Genomic DNA, 18,500 nt, shown 5'->3' with positions numbered 1-18,500 from the left:
GTCTATATTGAGTGATCATGTGGACTTCTTTGTGCACTCCAGGCTGTTTTCCAGTCTGACATCGGCGCCCTTCTGGAGCAGGTCGGCACCGGGAAGGAGTCCCTGAGCTTCATGAAGAGACGCATCCGCAGACTGGCAGCGCAGTGGGTTTCTGCAGCTCGACGGCTGGATGAAAAGCTGCGCAACCGCTGGAGGGACAAAAAAAAAGTGAATATGAGGAGCTTTTGCACACGTCTTCCTATATCTGCTCATAGTAGGCCTTAGTCGCAAGTGCCCTTAATAGGAGATACAGGCGCCTGCAGGCGTAAAATGGGCAAGCCTGTGCGGGGGCATGCAAGGGGCTGCAGGACGTGTCAAAGCCATTGACCTCTCTGTGAGCCCGTAGACCAAACTGTTCATGCACTTTCATCTTGCTACCTTGACGGGTCGCAGCAAACGCTTCAACTAGATGATGTAGGCGTGTCGTACGGGATTTCGGGAAAACATTCAGCAAGCAACTGTCTAAGGTTACAAGGATGCTGCTAATAAAGTTGCTCAAACGGTGGATTCATATTTATGATTATATTTAGAAAACAAAACAGTTTTAGTGACCTTTTTTCACTATTTATTTATCTGAAGCACCTCGAAAGTCAGACAGGGCAGAAGTTGGCGTCTGACTTTTTTAGCTTCCACTCTTACATTTTTTGGTTAAGGGATAATTTAATTCACATTTTAATGGTTCCAACACAAAATCTAGAGTACAAATAAAGTTGCAGATATTTTACAGAGGATAAAGATAAACTTTACCCTCAAATGTTGAGGGAAACTGTAGGCTAAAAAATAAAACTGCCAACTTTAGCCTCCAACAAGCCAGTCTGCGAAAATATTGTCTGACAATAAAGCGCTCTGTGATCTGAAAAGGTTGGGAACCACAGCTGGGGATGACCAACGTGTCATGGCCAATAAGCTCATTGCTTAAAAAGTCCCAATACATGGTTTTATTTCTGTTTTCTTATGCAGTTTATAAAATGAGTCTTTAAGGAAAAAATCAAATAAAATAGTAAAATATCATGTATTCAAAACTACGTACAAACCTTTGATACCTTAAAGTCAGGATACAAAACTATCAAAAGAGCCGTGACATTTTGTTGGACTAATATTTCTTATCTTTAGCAGCCTGATGTGAATCATTGCAAGCTGAGTTAGAGGCAATTGCAGATAATGACAGGGAGGAAAGTTTGCAGACATTTATTTGCTATGGTGCACTCTCACCGCTGACATTTAGAGGGACATTTCCTGCAGGTGGCAAAAAAAAAAGCTTTGCCTGGTGGATTATGTCTGATAAAAATGACTGGCTGTGATCTTTCCGTCATGTAAAACCTTAACAAGATTCTCTAACTTTAAGAGAATTAACCCCACAAAAATCATCCTTTGGTGTCGTCCGCACTAAAGAAAAAATATTTAGTAATTGTTTTTACTCAGTTAATTGGGACTGTAGATCAAAAAATTATTAGAATAGTTAAATAAATTATTGTTAACAGTTTTTTTTTGTTGCAAAAAAAGCAGTTTCAGTTGATTGAATTCAAATTTGCTCCGTTGATAACGTTTTCCCCCAAATGCCCACTTTTTTTCCCCCTACTGCTGTACACAGCTTTGTTTGCTGTAATGGTGTGTTTGACAGCAATGGTTACTGTCCATTAGCCTGACCCCACAGGCCTGGCCTCCATTGTTCAAAATGCCGAGTGCTGTTAAGGAAGCAGAAATGGAGTGATTTGTGTGAAGAGGTGTTTTGCAGAATGGCTCTCCCTAGCCTCCCTTTCGTTCCTGCTCTTATTTACGTTTGCTGTTCTTATTTTGATCGAGGCTTTTATGGTTTCCCAGAGAAAAACTGCATTCAGCCCTACTTTTTCTTTCAGCTTATAAAACGTGGGGAAGCTATGAGTCATTAGGAAAGTGATGGTCATGTTCTGGTTTTACAGGAAAAACTGCCACCACTAATTTTTTTTAGCCATGGTTAAATATAAAGATCGCTGTTGCTTGGAAGTAGTCTTTATACAGATCGTTTATTTTTTTTTAAATAATTGCACCTTTTTCTTTACCAATAACTAAAGGGGAAACCAAAAAGTACCATTGAAAAGGTGTATCGTGTGTAACATTTTACTTGACTCCATAGGTGAAAAATTCCTGCCTTTTTACATTACATTACATTACATTACGTTAGATTACATTACATTATCATCTAAGATAGCACAAGGGTTAACCCTTGTGCTATCTTAGATGACCCCACCCTTACTTTGACATGTTCTCCCTACCATGATAAAGGTGGATAAAGGTGGAAAGATTTCATGTAATGACCCAACTCCCAATGTTAAAGTGCCTAGGATAGCACAAGGGTTACATGAGCCAAGAGTTTTTTGGAGGCAGAAAAAGCAGATGCTAACTTCCAGTGTTCTGTGTATTACTTTGATACAAAATTTGAACATATACATTTATGGCATTTGTTGATGTTTTAGCATAGTTAATTTCCTCATGGATTATCATATTTTTCTGCTGGCACTTATTCCCACTAAAAGTACTCCATTTCAGGGGTTATACCTAAAATGTGATGGACCCTTAACTGTGAAACCTGCTCTAAAAGGTCTAATTTTGAAGGATTGAAGGATTTTGGAGTCCTAATTTCCCTTTGATATATGCCCTCCATTATCGGAAATATATGTTAAAAACACAATTTTCTTTGAAATGGGTCTATAGTTTTAGAGCGAAAGCCCCATCACCTCTGAGCTCACGCTGCATCTGGGGGGCTTTTAAAAGCAGCTGATCAGTCAGCCCATGAGAAAAGGGAGCCTCTAACATCTCAGAGTGATATCATTAGATTTAAAAGCAAATAAAATAATCTTAACATGAATTTTAAAAATTGTAATGAAGCTAAAATCAAGGTGATGTGTTCATGCTTCTCTGTTCTGGTTGCCCTTGAACGCCCCTTTAAAAAAAACTCAGAGTAGCTTCATAGTCTATAGTTACATTCTTCCTTTGTAAATCAGCCTCGGTCAACTTTGTATTTCTGCTGAGCTTTTGATGGACCCACCTTTAGACCACGAAGAATGGCTGTATTGTTCATTCAAATAAAGGATGTTTTTACCTTCCTGCAGGTATCTTATCGATCCATGTTTCTCAGGAGCCTTAAGACCACGGTCTGCATGTCCAGAGCTGCTGTTGAGGAACTTCAGATGAGCTCCACTGGCTGTCAGAACACCACTCTATAAATTTTTCAGTGTAGTCCACTTTAAAATTTGCTATCATCTTTTGGAAGAAGATTTTCAAGGATCATCCATCACAGCCATGAGGACAATAAATGTGCTAGTAGATCGAATAAAAAGTGTTTCATAATGAAGTCACTTCATGTCAGTAAAACATGTTTAGTCTTTTTGTCTGATATCACATTATTCTGTTAATTGGTTTAGAAATTAGAAAAGAAATTCTCTGTGGGACTGATTTTTTTTGCACCATTTTTAATTTTTTCTCTAATTTTGTTCATGAGTTGTTTTATTATTCCGTTTTTTTTTTCAACACAGACTGAATCATTTTGTTAATATTAATAAAAATGTTTGAAAAATTGCTTTATTAAAAACACCATCTGTTAAAAAGTCGAATTTGATCAAGTGTGAAGTAGCCTGGGAATTAAAACCCTCCTCGTCAGCAATCAAATCAATTTTATTTGAATACAGACGATTCCTTTACAGGTTATATTTATTTTCTGCTTCAGCACAATCCATGGTTGATTAAGTATTGTGCTTTGAAGTTGTGTGTGTCAATCTGTCTTTATAATATGCTCATTCGAAAAATAATAGAAATGTTTCCTGGAGAAACTATCACCTATGATCAAACGGATAAACGTGGGAAATTACTGCTGTTAAAGGAACTAATCGTACTCAAAGGTGGGTTTCAATCCACTTCTCTTCTGCCTTGACAGATTTTTTTTTTTTTTTTTTGCATTCAGATTCTAGTCCATATCGGCTTTTTGACAGAGGAGTCTGGAGACGTGTTCAGTCCCAAAGTCCTGAAGGGAGGTCCTTTAGGTGAGATGGTGCAGTGGGCCGACATTGTCACAGCTCTACACGTTCTTGGACATAACGTCAAGATCTCAGTTTCTCTGAAGGAGCTGCATGGGTAAGCTCCAATCTTTATTTCTCCAACCCTAGTATTTTTTCAGATCTGTTTAAGCCATTTTTCCATCAAAATAAGTGGGATCAGCTCCTAAGACTACGATTAAAATTGATTTAAGAAATCAAATCAAATCAAATCAGTGTTACTTTTATTCTTGGTAGGAACTTCCTTAGTCTGTGGAACACAGAGCAGAGACAAACAATCATTTGCATAGTTAATTCAACACACATACACTCAGTTAGATACAGACAAAATAATAATGAAAAAACAAGAAGAAGAAAAAGAAAGGTTCATTGGAAGGTTTTTTCCATCGTTCTTGGCCCCACACACACACGTGGCCGTAAGTGTGTCTGTTATTTTTTTCGTGCTGTTTTAGCCTGAGGGCCCCTTTTTAGCTTCTGCACATCCTGTCCTCTTGCCGCTCTCTGAATCCTGCTGGAAAATGGGCTTGTCACTCTTCACTATAAACACAAGGGCCTTGGGCACGTGTGTGTGTGTGCCTTGTCAGAGTCGTGGCAACACCATGCCAAATGCTGAACATGGTTGTTCAGATTCTGCTCAGCGCTTTTTTTTAAATCAGGGATTTTTTTTTTACTAAGTGCTTCCTAACACAGATATGTCCAAAACTGTTTAGGATGATTTAAAGTCATGAGCATCTTCATGTTCTGTAATTTTGCAAATTGAATTCAAAGCGCTTTCCTGGAATATACCATCCCCTATGGGAAATTATAAAAAATAAAATAAAAAAATGCTTCTTTTAATGTAACTATGTTTAATACACAATTTAAGAAACTCCAGGACTTACCAGACTTAAAATAAAATACATGAACCTTCAAAAACTGATCCAAAATAATGAAACAATCACCTTTCTATTGGGCACTGAAGGACTTTTTTATATATTTCATCTGCTGTTTAGTGTTTGCTTGAGAAAAATGGTTGCAACCTTGCAAGTATCTTATGTGATGTGGAGTCAGGAAGATGCTCTGTTGTCTTTGCCACTGAGGATTACCTTTCACCTTTCTTTATGATTCTGTTCTCCTACAAGGTTAGATATTTTTCTCTTTTTGTCTTGCTTTCACACTGTGTATCTATGTCAAGCAAAGAGGACTTTACTAAAACAAACAGGGGAACCCCCCCCCCCCCCCCAAAAAAAAAAAAATAGTTGTGAAAGTTTTAGAGTGAAAGTAAAAGACAAATTTAAGGCAAAGCCTCTTTAGGAAAGTTGTTCCACACTGAAATATTTTTGAACAGGGGCCCGAAATGACCAGTACCAGTTTGTGAGACAGTTGGTACCGGATCACAGAGGAAAATAACACAACCTGCTTTTTTTTGTTTTGTTTATAATTCGATGCTGAAGAGAGTTTTGTTTTGGAAAACTACTTAATTATCCCTACCACATTCGACTCATTCCTGTCAAGTCACTAAGTTGACCAACTGCGCCAACCACTAAATTAAAACCTCCAAGCTAGCATAGTTTCTTAAAAATGAATGTATTTGAAAAGTTTCTTTTTGCAGAAAGGATCCAGTGAGGAAACACAAGAAACTTTGACTTCAAAATAAAACAAATTTGGATTTAACAGACAAAAACCAGGAGTCTTTACTCCAAATATGGATTTATCGTTTACTCCCACAGACCATAATAAAAATGCATACTATTATGTAACCAACTGTCTAATATCACCATGATGCTACTGATAAAGTTGTTCAAACGGTAAAATTACCAGTATGTTAATTGATTATATTCAGAAAACTAGAACGTAGTTGTCTTTTTTTTATTTTTGGATTAAGAGTTGGACGAGGCTGAAGTTTCTACATTAAAACTTATGGGTTAAAGGAAAATCTAAATTGCATTTCTGTCAGTCACATTTAAAATCACCAATATTTAGTGTACAAGTAAAGTTTAAACCAGCTGCAGATATTTTACAGAGGATGAAGATAAACGTTAGCTTCAAAAGTTAAGGGAAACCAGATGATAATGAAAACAGTTCTGAACACTAAAGCTGTTTTAACTTTGTTATATCCAAGAGAAAGGATGTGAAATTGGTTCCAATCTATAATTTTTACTGTTAACATTAGTAATACTGATAAATGTAAAATGGCCCTGTTATTTAGCATTTGATTATATTTTGTTGAGAAAAAACAGCCTTGATAAGTCGGAATAGCCCACTTTGACCAAAAATGTTTTGCTGTGAAGAAGGATCTACTTTGATAACAATTGCCAAGGGAGATCAGTGTGGTGGTGAAACTGGAGTAAGGGTGCTTCTACCTGCCATACCATTATCTACTCCGACTAATTGTCGTCATGATGTACTGAGCTGCAGTTTTTCTCCTCTGGAAAGGTTGGAAAATTATCTTAAAAACTATTTTCACTACAAGGTAGTATTATAAATCACCACTTTTTCTCCTAATTCGTTCAGACCGGAAGGAGGTGTCTCACTGTTGCATCAATGTGTTGTTACAGACAGCATCCCTACATCACTGCATCAGCTTAAGGGACAACAATCTGGCTGTTAGAATGTTCTTCTTTTGTCTCACCTAGACTCTTCACGTAGCTTTTTTCCCACTCATAACATGGGGAAGAATAAATCACAAAACCCCTTACAACAGTGCATTTTAAAATGGTTCATTAGGGTGTTGGGGTGTACAGTGGTGGCAGAAGTGGGACCTATTAAATGATGTCGTATTTACAAAAACTGCTTTTGTTGTAGAATGTTGAATAGGATATTACAGAAAGGTGTTTTTGTGTGTGAAGCAGTTTTCTATGAGGTAAATATATCCCTCCACCAAATACAGCATTCTAATCATGTCAGAATTTGTCTATTGTCTATTTTCTGCACCAAACAAGAAGACCATTCAATGAATGGTCTATTTTTGTTAGTTCCAGTTTCCAAATGGTTTTAATTTTTAATTAAGACTTTAAATTTACAAGAAAGAAGTCATACATTTACGACAAATAAAGGCATAAATTAAAGAGAAAAAACACCAAAGTTGTCTGTTTACCGGAGCCGTGCTCAAAGATGAAAGATGTGGAGCATTTTGTGAAGCATAAATAACATCCATTATAAAAAAGTTAAGAGAAATGGAAGACTAGTACTCTTAACGCTTTGTATTGTCTTTAACTACACTCCAACCCTTTTTTTGAACATAGGCTTAAATAAAATCTTTTGACTTAGTTTAAACTTCCCGGGCTTGGACAGCGGATCCTGCTTCGGGGAGGGATCACCCAATGAGTGACAGCTCTTCAGCTGCGAGCCATAGTCTGTGAGTTGGGCGCGGCTCACGGCTCACTCCTGCCACATATTTTGCTAATTTTAAAAACAAAATGCTGAGAGTTATGGGATAATATAATGGAAAAAAAGGAGTCCACCATGTCAGAAGGTTCTCCGACGCTGAATTTATGGCATAAAATTACATTGAAGCTTTGGCGAGCCAGCTTGCTGGTCACAGCTCACAGCATGAGTCGAGACGTACGTCAACACAGTCTTTTCATTGAACGTGGTCGCTTGAACGTGCGCTTGAACGTGCGCAGGGAGCAGTGTGAATGTAGCTTTAGGGTTGTCAACATTTTGAAAAAAGACTTTTGTGTGAAGGCAATTCTGGATTAGCAGAAGACAGAGAGAAAAATAAACAATTGTTTAAATTGACTTGTGAAGGGTTAGTTAACTGTCCAGTATTTACACCACCTTCACCCTACAGAAGCTGGATAAGCTCCAGTAACCCCGTGACCCTAAACAGTAAGCACTAGGTATAGTAAAATATGGGTTGATAATTCCCTATTCTTTAAGAATCTCATTTGTTAAATTTGTAATTTGCTTGTCCTACACAATGTGTTTGTTATATTTATTGCTGTTTTCTCGCCAATTTTCTTATGAAGTATATTTCTGGTAATAAGTAGGTCTTCCTGGTTATCATTATCAAAACATAGGCTTCTAACAAGCCTGGGACCACCATTAATATTAATTTCAAAAGTAATATTAAGTCTTTTTGTGCCCATCATTCTGAATACATCCTTGTATCTTTAAATCAGCAAAACCAAGAATACTTCTCCCTATCTCCCACACACTTTGAAATCGACACATCATTATGTGGGTTGTGCTCCCACAGATTCCCTCAGGCTTGCATCTATTTACATTCCCCAACCTTCTCTCTTACGTCCAGGCTTTAGAAAGGGTTTCACTGAGTGACCTGCTGTGGTTCTTATACAGGGAAGGCGGTTGATATGCTCAGGGTTCCTTTTGATTGACATCCAAGCAACGCTGGGAATATAGTTACTGCAGGAGTCAAGCTGTTGCTTGGCATCACATAATTGCCTCTGATTGGCAATGCTTATTCTCTGAGGTGGCTTTGTTTAAGTCTGTTTTGCTGCTTTTCTGTTTACCATTCTGCTCAGATATGTCTGTTTTGTACACGTGGTGCTTATAGTGAGATTTCTTTCACCGTAGAAATAGCTTACTGCAGCTTCTTTTCAACCAATCTATCTAACCCTGACGATCAATCTGTATAATTTATTCCTATGTTTGTTTGTACTTGTTTAAAGTTTTAACCCCTTATTGTCTCCTTGCTCATTATTATTATTCTTTTTTGCATATTTCTATTTTGTGCACCTTCCCAATTGATATTAACTGTTTTGAATTCCGCCACTGTGGTGGGGGAATTCAATGCAGATCATTGATCCACAGATCAATGTGGATCAACATTCCACATTTTTTCCATAGTAGCTTGCCGTTGATGCCTAAAAAGCTACAAGATGATCGATAAAAATCCCAGCGACAAGTTTACGTTTGTTTCTGATATTAAATGAGCTTGTATTTTTTAAATTCAAGATGGTGGCCTCTTCCCGAAGTCAAAGGTTGACAAAAATACAAAGGTGGTTGTAGACTTACGCTATACCCCCCTTTTACTCTACAAGCCCTGCCTTTTTGACTAAAATCTACACCTGACAGTAATGGTAAAGACTACACTTGACGGTGTGTCTTTAAAAAAAAAAAAACAACAACCTCGAATTAAGGGGAGATTGAAATATGTTTGGTAAAAATTGTGTTGCATTGTAGTCTAAAAACTTTTCTACAAACCGTTGACTGTACATAGAGAACTGGACAGAGCAGGTGTGACATCACATACAGAAAAGGCCTTAGCTTTGACTCCTGCAGAATGAAACCAATTCAGTCGCCACTTTCAGCGATAGGGCCATCGCCATGTTGGAGCCAGAAGGCAGTGGCTGGTCGGAGTGGTCGGAGTCAACGTTTCTAGGTTAACTATTGTCGCCAATCAGGAATAAGCTTGTTGGACGTCAACACCCCTACTACTGAAAGGGACAATTTCAGAGGCTCAAGATTTCATTTACAAATACTGCTTTTAATAATGTTTAAATACTTAAAAAATCTTGTGTAGCTCATTTCTTAATATTTGTCAATAATGAAACTAATATGACTCAAAACTTGGGGGGCAAAGTAGCCCCCCTTGTTCCCCTGTAGCTCCGCCCCTGGAACTACTGGAACTACATAAAAAATTATTTATCTTGATTACAAATCATTATTTGCAAGATCAACTAAGCAAGGTATCAGAAAATCTGATGAAATAAACATCTGATCACACTTCTAGCACAATTATTTTACTCTGGTATGAGAAAAGCAGAAAGAAGAGCCATGTAGAAGTATAATGAAAAGAAAAGAAAGAAGAGCAGTCTGCTTGGAACAAGGAAAGGGAGACTGAAGCTCCATTTCACAACTTTTCTGTCACCTGGCTGATGCTGGCATGAGCACAGCAAGGGGTAGAGCTCACTGCTCAGGGTCAAAGACAGCTGTCACTTCTGCTTCAAGATCTCCTCTCATCTTCTCCAAGTGCTCCGCAGGTAATTAGCTTGCAATCGAGCATGACATCACACACCTCAGGAGCGAGGAACCGCAGGAGGGGGGAAAAATAAAGCGGCTGAATGGTGTCAAAGAGAAATCTCTAAAAGCAGAGAGGAGAAATTTGGGAATAAACACTTTTAAATAATATATTTTTAATTCTATATAATCTATACATGTAACTCTCAACTACTTTCTAACATTGAATCTCTCTGTGACATCATCCATCTGATATATTTTTGACATCTTGTTGTCCTGCTGAGTGCAGAATACAGTATAAATTACCACCACATTTTTATTTCTTAGTATAAAGATCTGTCATGTGACGAGCGACCAATAGAATTAGTTAAGAATTCACCTATCCTAAACAGTGAAAGTGATAAACCAAGTAGAAATTGAGACTTTTGGTAAGGTAAGGCAAGAAATGTGAAAATCAAAAGCAATCTCTTTCTTTTAAGCTCTAACCAAAAGCCATTTCAAAATCCAAAACTTCCCCAGAAGCGCTGATGCACTACCAGCCTGCAGCTTTCTGACTGATGCTTCACCGGTTGAAGATGAAAAGCAAAAAAAACACGCATTGTTAAAAATAGCCAGAGTAAGCCATCAGTCAGATGAAATCATGGGGATTTGTCTTTTATATAAGAGTAGAATATTGACTAAATACTGATGTTTTTATATTATAGTGAAGCAGTTTAGTGTGTCTTTAAGGCTGTTATTTATTTATTTATTGGAATTTAAGTTGTTTTTTCTGAGCCATTTGTTTTTTTGGTAAATGAAAAACACAGTCTAGTTTTCTAGCCGCTTAAACGTGGTTTGAAATTTAATGTGTTTTTCCATTAAAGAGGTAAGAATTAGCACTTGACTTCGCCACTGATGCTTTTCCTGATATAATTTCATGAACTGTTTACATGTGAACTTTGAGCCACAGAAAAAGCAGAGTTTTTCCCCTCCACCTGTGATTTTCCTGTCTCAAGTGGGCCATTAGAGTGACAGACCCTTTTGCCAGACAGGTTCTCCTCCCAGCCATGTCACTCCTCTCATTCTGTGTGAGTTCCTCTCCTGCTGTCCTGCAACCTGCAGTAAAGTCCTAACTCCCAGTTATAATAAACTTTTATGTCCCTCCCCAGTGGATGTCTGGGCCCTTGTGTTTGGAAGCAAAGAAGATTTACTGGGTTGTCTATTTTTCTCATTTGTCTCTGTAGTCTCTCTTCCCCTAAACTGTTAAGTTGCCATGGTTCTGGTGACCAGCTGTGAAACAGAGAAATTGTGTGCAGTGTTGGTTGTCAAGTGGTGTAAATTTATGCAACCCACATGCCTTTATTCTCTCTTTTGAGAATTTCTTTCTGAGACTGTTTCCTTTGTTAAATGTGTTTATAATGTTTAGCCATAATGTATTTTTTTGTAGAGGGACTACAGATAGAATTTAGCTAACAAGCTACAATCTGGTGCAAGCATCTTTGCATTTTAAGCTTAATGTATTTGCACGCTGTCCCGATAAATTATTAACTAAACTGAACTAAACTAAACGTTCCCTCACACTCTCCTTAGCCGAGGATGTTTGACAATACTTGGATTCCACTTTTGGGTTGAAATCATATTGACTTTGTGAGTGTTCAAATGTCTTCTGCTATACAATGTTATTTTACAAAACCAAGAAACAGGTAACTGTATTTGGCAGACATCCAAGAAAGAGCCTCAGGTATGAAGAACTTGACAGCACCAGGCACTGACATTATACACCCAAACTGGCTTAAGAAACCCACTGCACTCTTTTCTCTTGGCAGCACAAATGAACCAGCTGCTAAAAGATGGCACTCACCCCCAATGACTAAAGGAAGTGCAAAAGATTCTGATATGGAGTGATCCCTCAAAGGGGGTAGTACCATCGAACTACCGGCCAATAATCTAACTTTCTCCAACATGGAAGCTCATGTCAAACACGTGGATCACTGAATGCTTGGAGCTGTACAACATCAACATGACTCTAAGAGCCTTCATAGTAAACTCAATGAAGTTGTGGAAAACCACCCTTGAAGCCAATGCAAGCCACTTGCACAAGTGTCCATCAAATGTGGGACATAACAAGGTGACACTCTGTCTCCACTGCTGTTCTGCATAGGTCTGAACCCCCTCAGCCAAATAATCAACAAGACTGGCTATGGATACTGACTCAGAAATCGGGCCACCATCAGTCACCTCCTCTGAGGATGACATCAAGCTATACGATAAGAGCAAGCGCGACATTGACTCGGATCCATACCACCAGGAGCTACAGTACTGACATTGGGATGTCATTTGGGTTCAAGAATTGTAATTGGATGTTGACAAATAGAGGCAAGGTAGTCCACACAGAAGAGGTCTCATTCCCAGAAGGAACAATAACAGACAATGAGTACAGTTACAATTACCTTGAAATTCCAAAGCCAAATGGCAACCTGGAGCAGGCAACAAGGAAAGCTGCAACCCACAAGTAAGGCAAGTCCTGAGAAGCCAGCTGAATTGCAAAAACAAGACCTAGGCAATAAACAGTTACACACTGCCAGTCATCACGTACCCTGCAGGAATAATAAGATGGTCAAAGGAAGAGATACAGATCACGGATGTTAAGACACAAAAGTTCCTCATCATATCACCCAACCATATCTGAAGTGGCTGATATCAAGAAGTCCTACCAACGGCTAGAAAAGGCTGGCCTACAGGACAGCACTGAAGCACTCATCCTGGCAGCTCAGGAACAAGTCCTGAGCACCAGAGCAATAGAGGCTCAGATCTACCACACCTCACAAGACCCAAGATGTAGGCCGTGCAAAGAGGGGCCTGATACAACCCAGCACATAACTGCAGGGTGTAAAGGCCCGTACACACCGGGACGAATATTCGCCAGGCGTTATTCGCCAGCGTTTTTCGCCACGTTTTTTGTGTTCACACCCAGGCGATTTTCGCTGACGATGAGTGGAGTGAACATGCAATTTCATTCCCTGACATTAGATGGCGCTTAATGTAAAACAGAAATACTCCTGTACACAAGGTGGCGCTGCGCAACTTTACGCTTCTTAAAGTCGCTTTTCACTCAGAAGAAGAGAGCAAGTATTTACACGCTTGTCAGAACCAAACAAAGAAAACATGAATATTTCAAGCACCAGTAGCTCCAACTGGTGCTTGGTTCGGGGATATTTTAGAATGTCCGTCATTATTGCTTCGCGGCTGTGTAGACGCTACTTGGCGTCTATCTTCTTCACTGGTATGTGTGCTCAGCAAGGCAGTTTTGTGTTTGAGCGCCCCCAAGTTGTGTTTTACTGTAACTTCAGAAGCTCCAGACACGTGAGCAAAAGCGCCATTCTCATTGGTCGAGTAGATTTCGACGCGACGCGTCGAAAAAAAAAAACGAACCCGAGGCGTTTTTTTTTTGACGCTTTAACGCGTGGCGTTTTTTCGCGTCGGTGTGCACACTCTCGTTGGTGCCCTTTGTTTAGTCACGAGGCGTTAAACGTCGGCGAAAATCGCCGGCGAAATTCGTCCCGGTGTGAACAGGCCTTCAGATGCTGGCAGGGAAACCATACATGGAGCGCCACAACAAAGTGGCTGGAATAAAACACAGAAACATGTATGCACAATATGGACTGGGAACACCAATTTCAAAATGGGAAATGGCAAACCAACCAGACATTTTAGTGGTGACTAAAGAAAAATGAATTAAGAATATGGCAGTACCAAGTGATGATGACACAAGAAACTGAAGAAATACCAGGGACTCGGAGAAGAAGTGGAAAAGGCATGGAAAGTGAAGATGACAGTAGTGCCCGTGGTAATTGGAGCCCTCGGGGCAGTAACCCCGAAACTGGAGGAGTGGCTGCAGCAGATCCCTGGAAAGACCTCATCTCAGTCCAGAAAAGCGCGGTGCTAGGAACAGCTAAGACACTGTGCAGGACCCTAAAGCTCCCACAGGCATGTTATGTGAAAGCTGTAGTGAACCATCATCAATGTATAATGTCTGTTTTATGTCTAATTGCTTTGGTATGACTGTCGAGGAGCCAGAACATTAGGTCCTCATTTTCCTCTCAAATCTGTCCAAATTGACTCTCATTTGGCAACCAAACTATAATGAAACTACCCAGCATTCTCTGACTCACCAACACTGAGCCAAATTGGTTAAGGAGAAGATATGGTTGGCACTCTTTCAAGAAAAGGTTTAAAATTCCATTGTTATTTAAGTCGAGACTATGCACCTTAGACTGGGAAATGGAAGACCTTGTCAATGTTTGGAGACATTTTCTTTACTTTAAAAAAAATGCAATTTGTAGTTTGTCACATACAGTTGAAGCTCAAAGACAAATAGCCATTAGTGGGAAAAACACTATAAAGATAGTACTAAGGGCAAGAATTTAATTGATTTTCAACCTTTTTTCATAAAGATTATTAGATAAAATTTAATCTTTTGTGTTTACCTCGGAAGGCTTAAGAATAATGAGGATAATATGTGGCATTTCATCAGTTTTCACCCAGTTGCTCAAAACAGGCTCCCTAATTCATTCTAATCCTGTTACTCTTCTCTTAAAGTTTCTCTGGATTTACATATATCCAATTAAGCCTCTGAGCAGCAGCGGCTTCAGTGGATCTGCGAGGAGCAGCCGCACTTTCTGCTCTCCGTCACTGTAATACATCTGCTCTCATATTAATGCATGTCAGCATTACACTATGAAAACCAGCACAGCCCATAATTCCAGCCTAAACTCCAAGTGCGAAATGTTGCTCATGAAAAATGCACCTGAAGCACTGGTAAGTAAAAGGATGCACACTCACATTTCAGAGTCACGGAATGAATCTGCAGCATGTCATTAAGCCTAACTCCTGCATTTTACAGGTATTATGGTCTATGGGGGGTAAAGTTGGTGTGTTTAGTCGAGCCAGTAGCAAGGTTCCAGCTGCGCGTGCTTTGCAACAATATAAATAGATTGCTTGACCCAAAAACGTCTGAGCAGGTATTTATTTAAAGCATAGGTATAAACAACCCTTTTGATTAGTACAGCAGTGACTGATTCATTTCACCAACCTAAGTTACATAACAGAAGTTGATGAGCAGTAAAGCTATTTTATTCTTTAAAGCAGTGATTCCAGACCAGTTTAATGTCAGACAGTATTTTCGCAAACCGGTTCAAACAGGGACAAAGTTGGCGTTTAATTTTTTAACGTTTTTCAAAAAAAAAGTCATAATAAATTGCTACTACATGAAATATACTTTAAAAAATGTAAACTGTGTAGGGATTTTATAGATGATGAAGATTAAATGAAACACAGTTTTTAATTTATAGAAGTTGTTTCTAATTTGAAAAAAATTCAATAAAGGTAACTTTAAAAAATTTTTTTCATACAAGGTGATTTTAACCGTGAAAACTCATTTCAGGCTAAGATTATCTTTCAGGACAAATAAATCTTGATTTATTATGATTTACATGTGCTTAAGTTTCCTAACAGGTAACCAGTCGATTCATATCATAAGTTCTGATTGATGATCCGATTCAATTTTGATTTTGGGTCATTTAGAACGATCTGGTTTACTGACCTAAGACTTCAAACAGAGACAAATACCTGGGTACTGAACAGTGCGGGTGAAGTTTTCCAGATTCCTTGTATTTCTTGCAAGATAATCAAGTGTAAATAAAATTTTTGTACAAAAAAGTTAACAAGAAATAATGGCTTGATCGTTTTTTGCTGCCATAGCATGTGTGTTATCGGCTGTGATGCACTTAGTCGTTTTTACGTTATAATAAAATATACCTACTGAACCTCAAAATTGTGTTTTTCAATATCAATAAAAATGGATTTATGTCATTTTGAAACGACTTTATAATGGTATATGTCAGTTTAAATTGATTAACAACTTGCCTTTCGATTAACAAATTGCCTTAGATCTATCTGGTTAAATCGATATATTACTTATTCGTTACTCCCCTAATCTGCATTTACTGGAAAAAAAATAAATTATGTTGACTTAATTTGTTATAGTACCGGCCTAAGGAAAAATCTAATTTCACCCCTGTGTAGGACCCATAAATATGTCATGTGGGTGTTCCCGTGAATGTCAACGTGGAGGCTAACTTCAGCCATGTCCAACTCTTAACCCTGGTGCTATCCTAGGCACTTTGACATTGGGAGTGAGGTCATCTAGACCCCACAAGATAATGCACTGAACTCTTTTCTTCAGTGATTTTTGATCTTCCCTAGTTTCCATGGATTACATGAAATCCTCTCCACCTTTATCCACCTTTGTCTGGTAGGGATAACACGTCAATGGTCATATTGACCCCATAGGATAGCACAAGGGTCATGGTGTGACAGATAAATACCATTGACAATAACGAGTCAAGGGCACAGATTGTTAGAAATTGTACGGTAGCAGCTCAGGCACTCAGCAAAGGCTGTTGACATGGGCCGGGGGCCCTTCGATGAATGGACATCAATCTGGCGATCCCGGCCACTATGGTACCTGTATATAAAAGGGGAGATTGCGTTGATGTGTTGATACTCTTTATCCGATGAAGACTCCTGCTGTGGTTGGATCGCTTGGACCTTTGTTGTCTTGGGCACTGGGGCTTTGCCTCTGCTGGGTTTCTTGCAAGGCATGTTGTCTAAATATTTGTAAATGTTGACAAGATTTTAATGTGTGCTTAAAATCTGAGTTGTGAATGACCAGTGGTGCAGAATGGGCCGTTTTTTATATATCCCTGGGCTACCGGGCGACTGGCGGCCGGTGGCACTTGTTATGGATGGCCACCATCTGCACATTTACAAATTGTGTAGACAGAGTTACTGCCAGCCAGCAATCCAGCCGCCATCCCCCTGTGGCCGTCCAGCTGTTGCCCGATTCCATCCCCGCCTGACTGACTGTCACCTGACTGCCACCGTCTGTATTCATGACCACGCCAATGATTTTCAAAAAGTTGGGTAGCACCAGCTGATCTTGAAGATTCTGCAGATGCCTCCCCATCGCCGTTGACAGTCACATATGTGATGTAGCATTAAAGTGGGCATGTGAAGAGGTGAACGACAACATGCTTCAAGAGTAAGTCATAGATGGGTGTGGTTGACAGCATCCGGTGTATCCAAAATACAACTTTATACAGAATCAGAAAATAACAAAATAGAAATCTTTTTTTTTACAGTATACATTTTTTGTCTGTGGCCTGGTACCAAGCAAAGGTTGGGGACCACTGCTTCAAAGGATCACCTTATTCAGATGCTCAGCAGGTTTTGCGCCTTTCTCTGGTCATAACTACTCTGATAAAGCTAAAGCTAAATACAAGGAATAAAATAAACATACTTGGAAAGGGGGTCCATGGAACACTGACAAGGCTTCCTTGAACAACAAACAGAAGACGCAATAACCAAGGGGAAAATTGTGTTGACATCATGCAAAATACCAAAGAGGTAAGATGAAACTGCAAGAACGTGTTACTAACTAGTAGGAAAGAAAAGAAAAACAAAAGCAAAAGATGACATTTAATCAAATAATATAATCAGAACTGACAAAATAAAAGTAAGATCTGATGATTCATACTGGACCCCTTATGACAAATTAAAAAAAACATTCCCAGTGGGTTTTTTAAATTATTATGATGTTTTTAACTAAATCCCACAACCTAAATATCTTAAAAACCCATAATTCATGTCTATCTGAAGTAGCTCCGCCCTCGATCCCCCTTTCTGCAAGCTGTTTCTTGCATGAGTGAAGAGCTTGACACAAGGGGATCACAGTTGACACCGACTGACATTCTCAGAATTGGTGAAAATGGTTCAATTCATTTGCACAGCTAATAAAATCAAATGCCAGAAATAAAGTGACAACTCCCACATAATTTTCCAAATACGTACAGCCAGTGCTTAACTTCTTTCTTGGCGGCATGTAGTCTGAGGACAGGTTAAGATTAGGATTGCGGCCAGTTTCGATGTTAAGTCAATGGTAAAGACGCATTCTGAGGTTGAGCGGTGCGATTTGAGCGATGGATGCAGGGCAAAGGTCTGGCAGCAGTGCGGTGCGATTTGGTACCCGTCTGAACCATCTGAACCAAAACTCCTAACAGTACCTGTCCTGGCTACTGTTGGGTGAAGGCAGGTTTACCCTGGATAGTCTGTCAAAAGGCAGATGGAGCTGGAGCGATCACTATGCCGGCTCCTGGGAAGAGAGCTGGTGGCCAGACCCATAGCGGAATGAAGAACGAGCCTGCTCAGACCTCATGAATATCATGATATTTTTCTTATTTTCATTGAGGCAATAATAAAAAAGGTCCCCTGATTTTCTGCTTGTTTTTATTTTTACCCTCTCTGCTTAACGCGGGACAGCAAACCTTCAAGCTCCGTCAGAGAGAGAACACAAATGTGGAAAGCACATTTAGGACTTTAACTTACAGTTTAATTTTAAATATACGCGGGCAATGCAGGAATGTGCCGTCTTCTCTTCTCTCTCACCTGAGCTTGTGCACGCTGGACGGGGCAGATCAGTGAGTTTGTGCA

The 18,500-nt window shown here is 39.2% G+C and overlaps 1 protein-coding gene across 2 annotated transcripts in view; it reads left to right on the top strand.

Moving 5' to 3' along the window:
* LOC101163172 (alpha-1,6-mannosylglycoprotein 6-beta-N-acetylglucosaminyltransferase B) overlaps positions 1 to 18,500 on the top strand; it is a 91,866-nt gene that overhangs the window by 30,866 nt on the left and 42,500 nt on the right. For both annotated transcript variants that reach the window (XM_023957678.1, XM_023957679.1), the window contains exons 7-8: positions 43 to 207; positions 3,977 to 4,146. In XM_023957678.1, coding sequence (XP_023813446.1) covers positions 43 to 207; positions 3,977 to 4,146 — 335 coding nt within the window. The remainder of the gene's footprint in view (positions 1 to 42; positions 208 to 3,976; positions 4,147 to 18,500) is intronic.

This window comes from Oryzias latipes, chromosome 8 (assembly GCF_002234675.1).
Source record: "Oryzias latipes chromosome 8, ASM223467v1".
NCBI classification, from domain to species: Eukaryota; Metazoa; Chordata; class Actinopteri; order Beloniformes; family Adrianichthyidae; genus Oryzias; species Oryzias latipes.
This window is presented reverse-complemented; position numbering and strand designations above follow the sequence as displayed.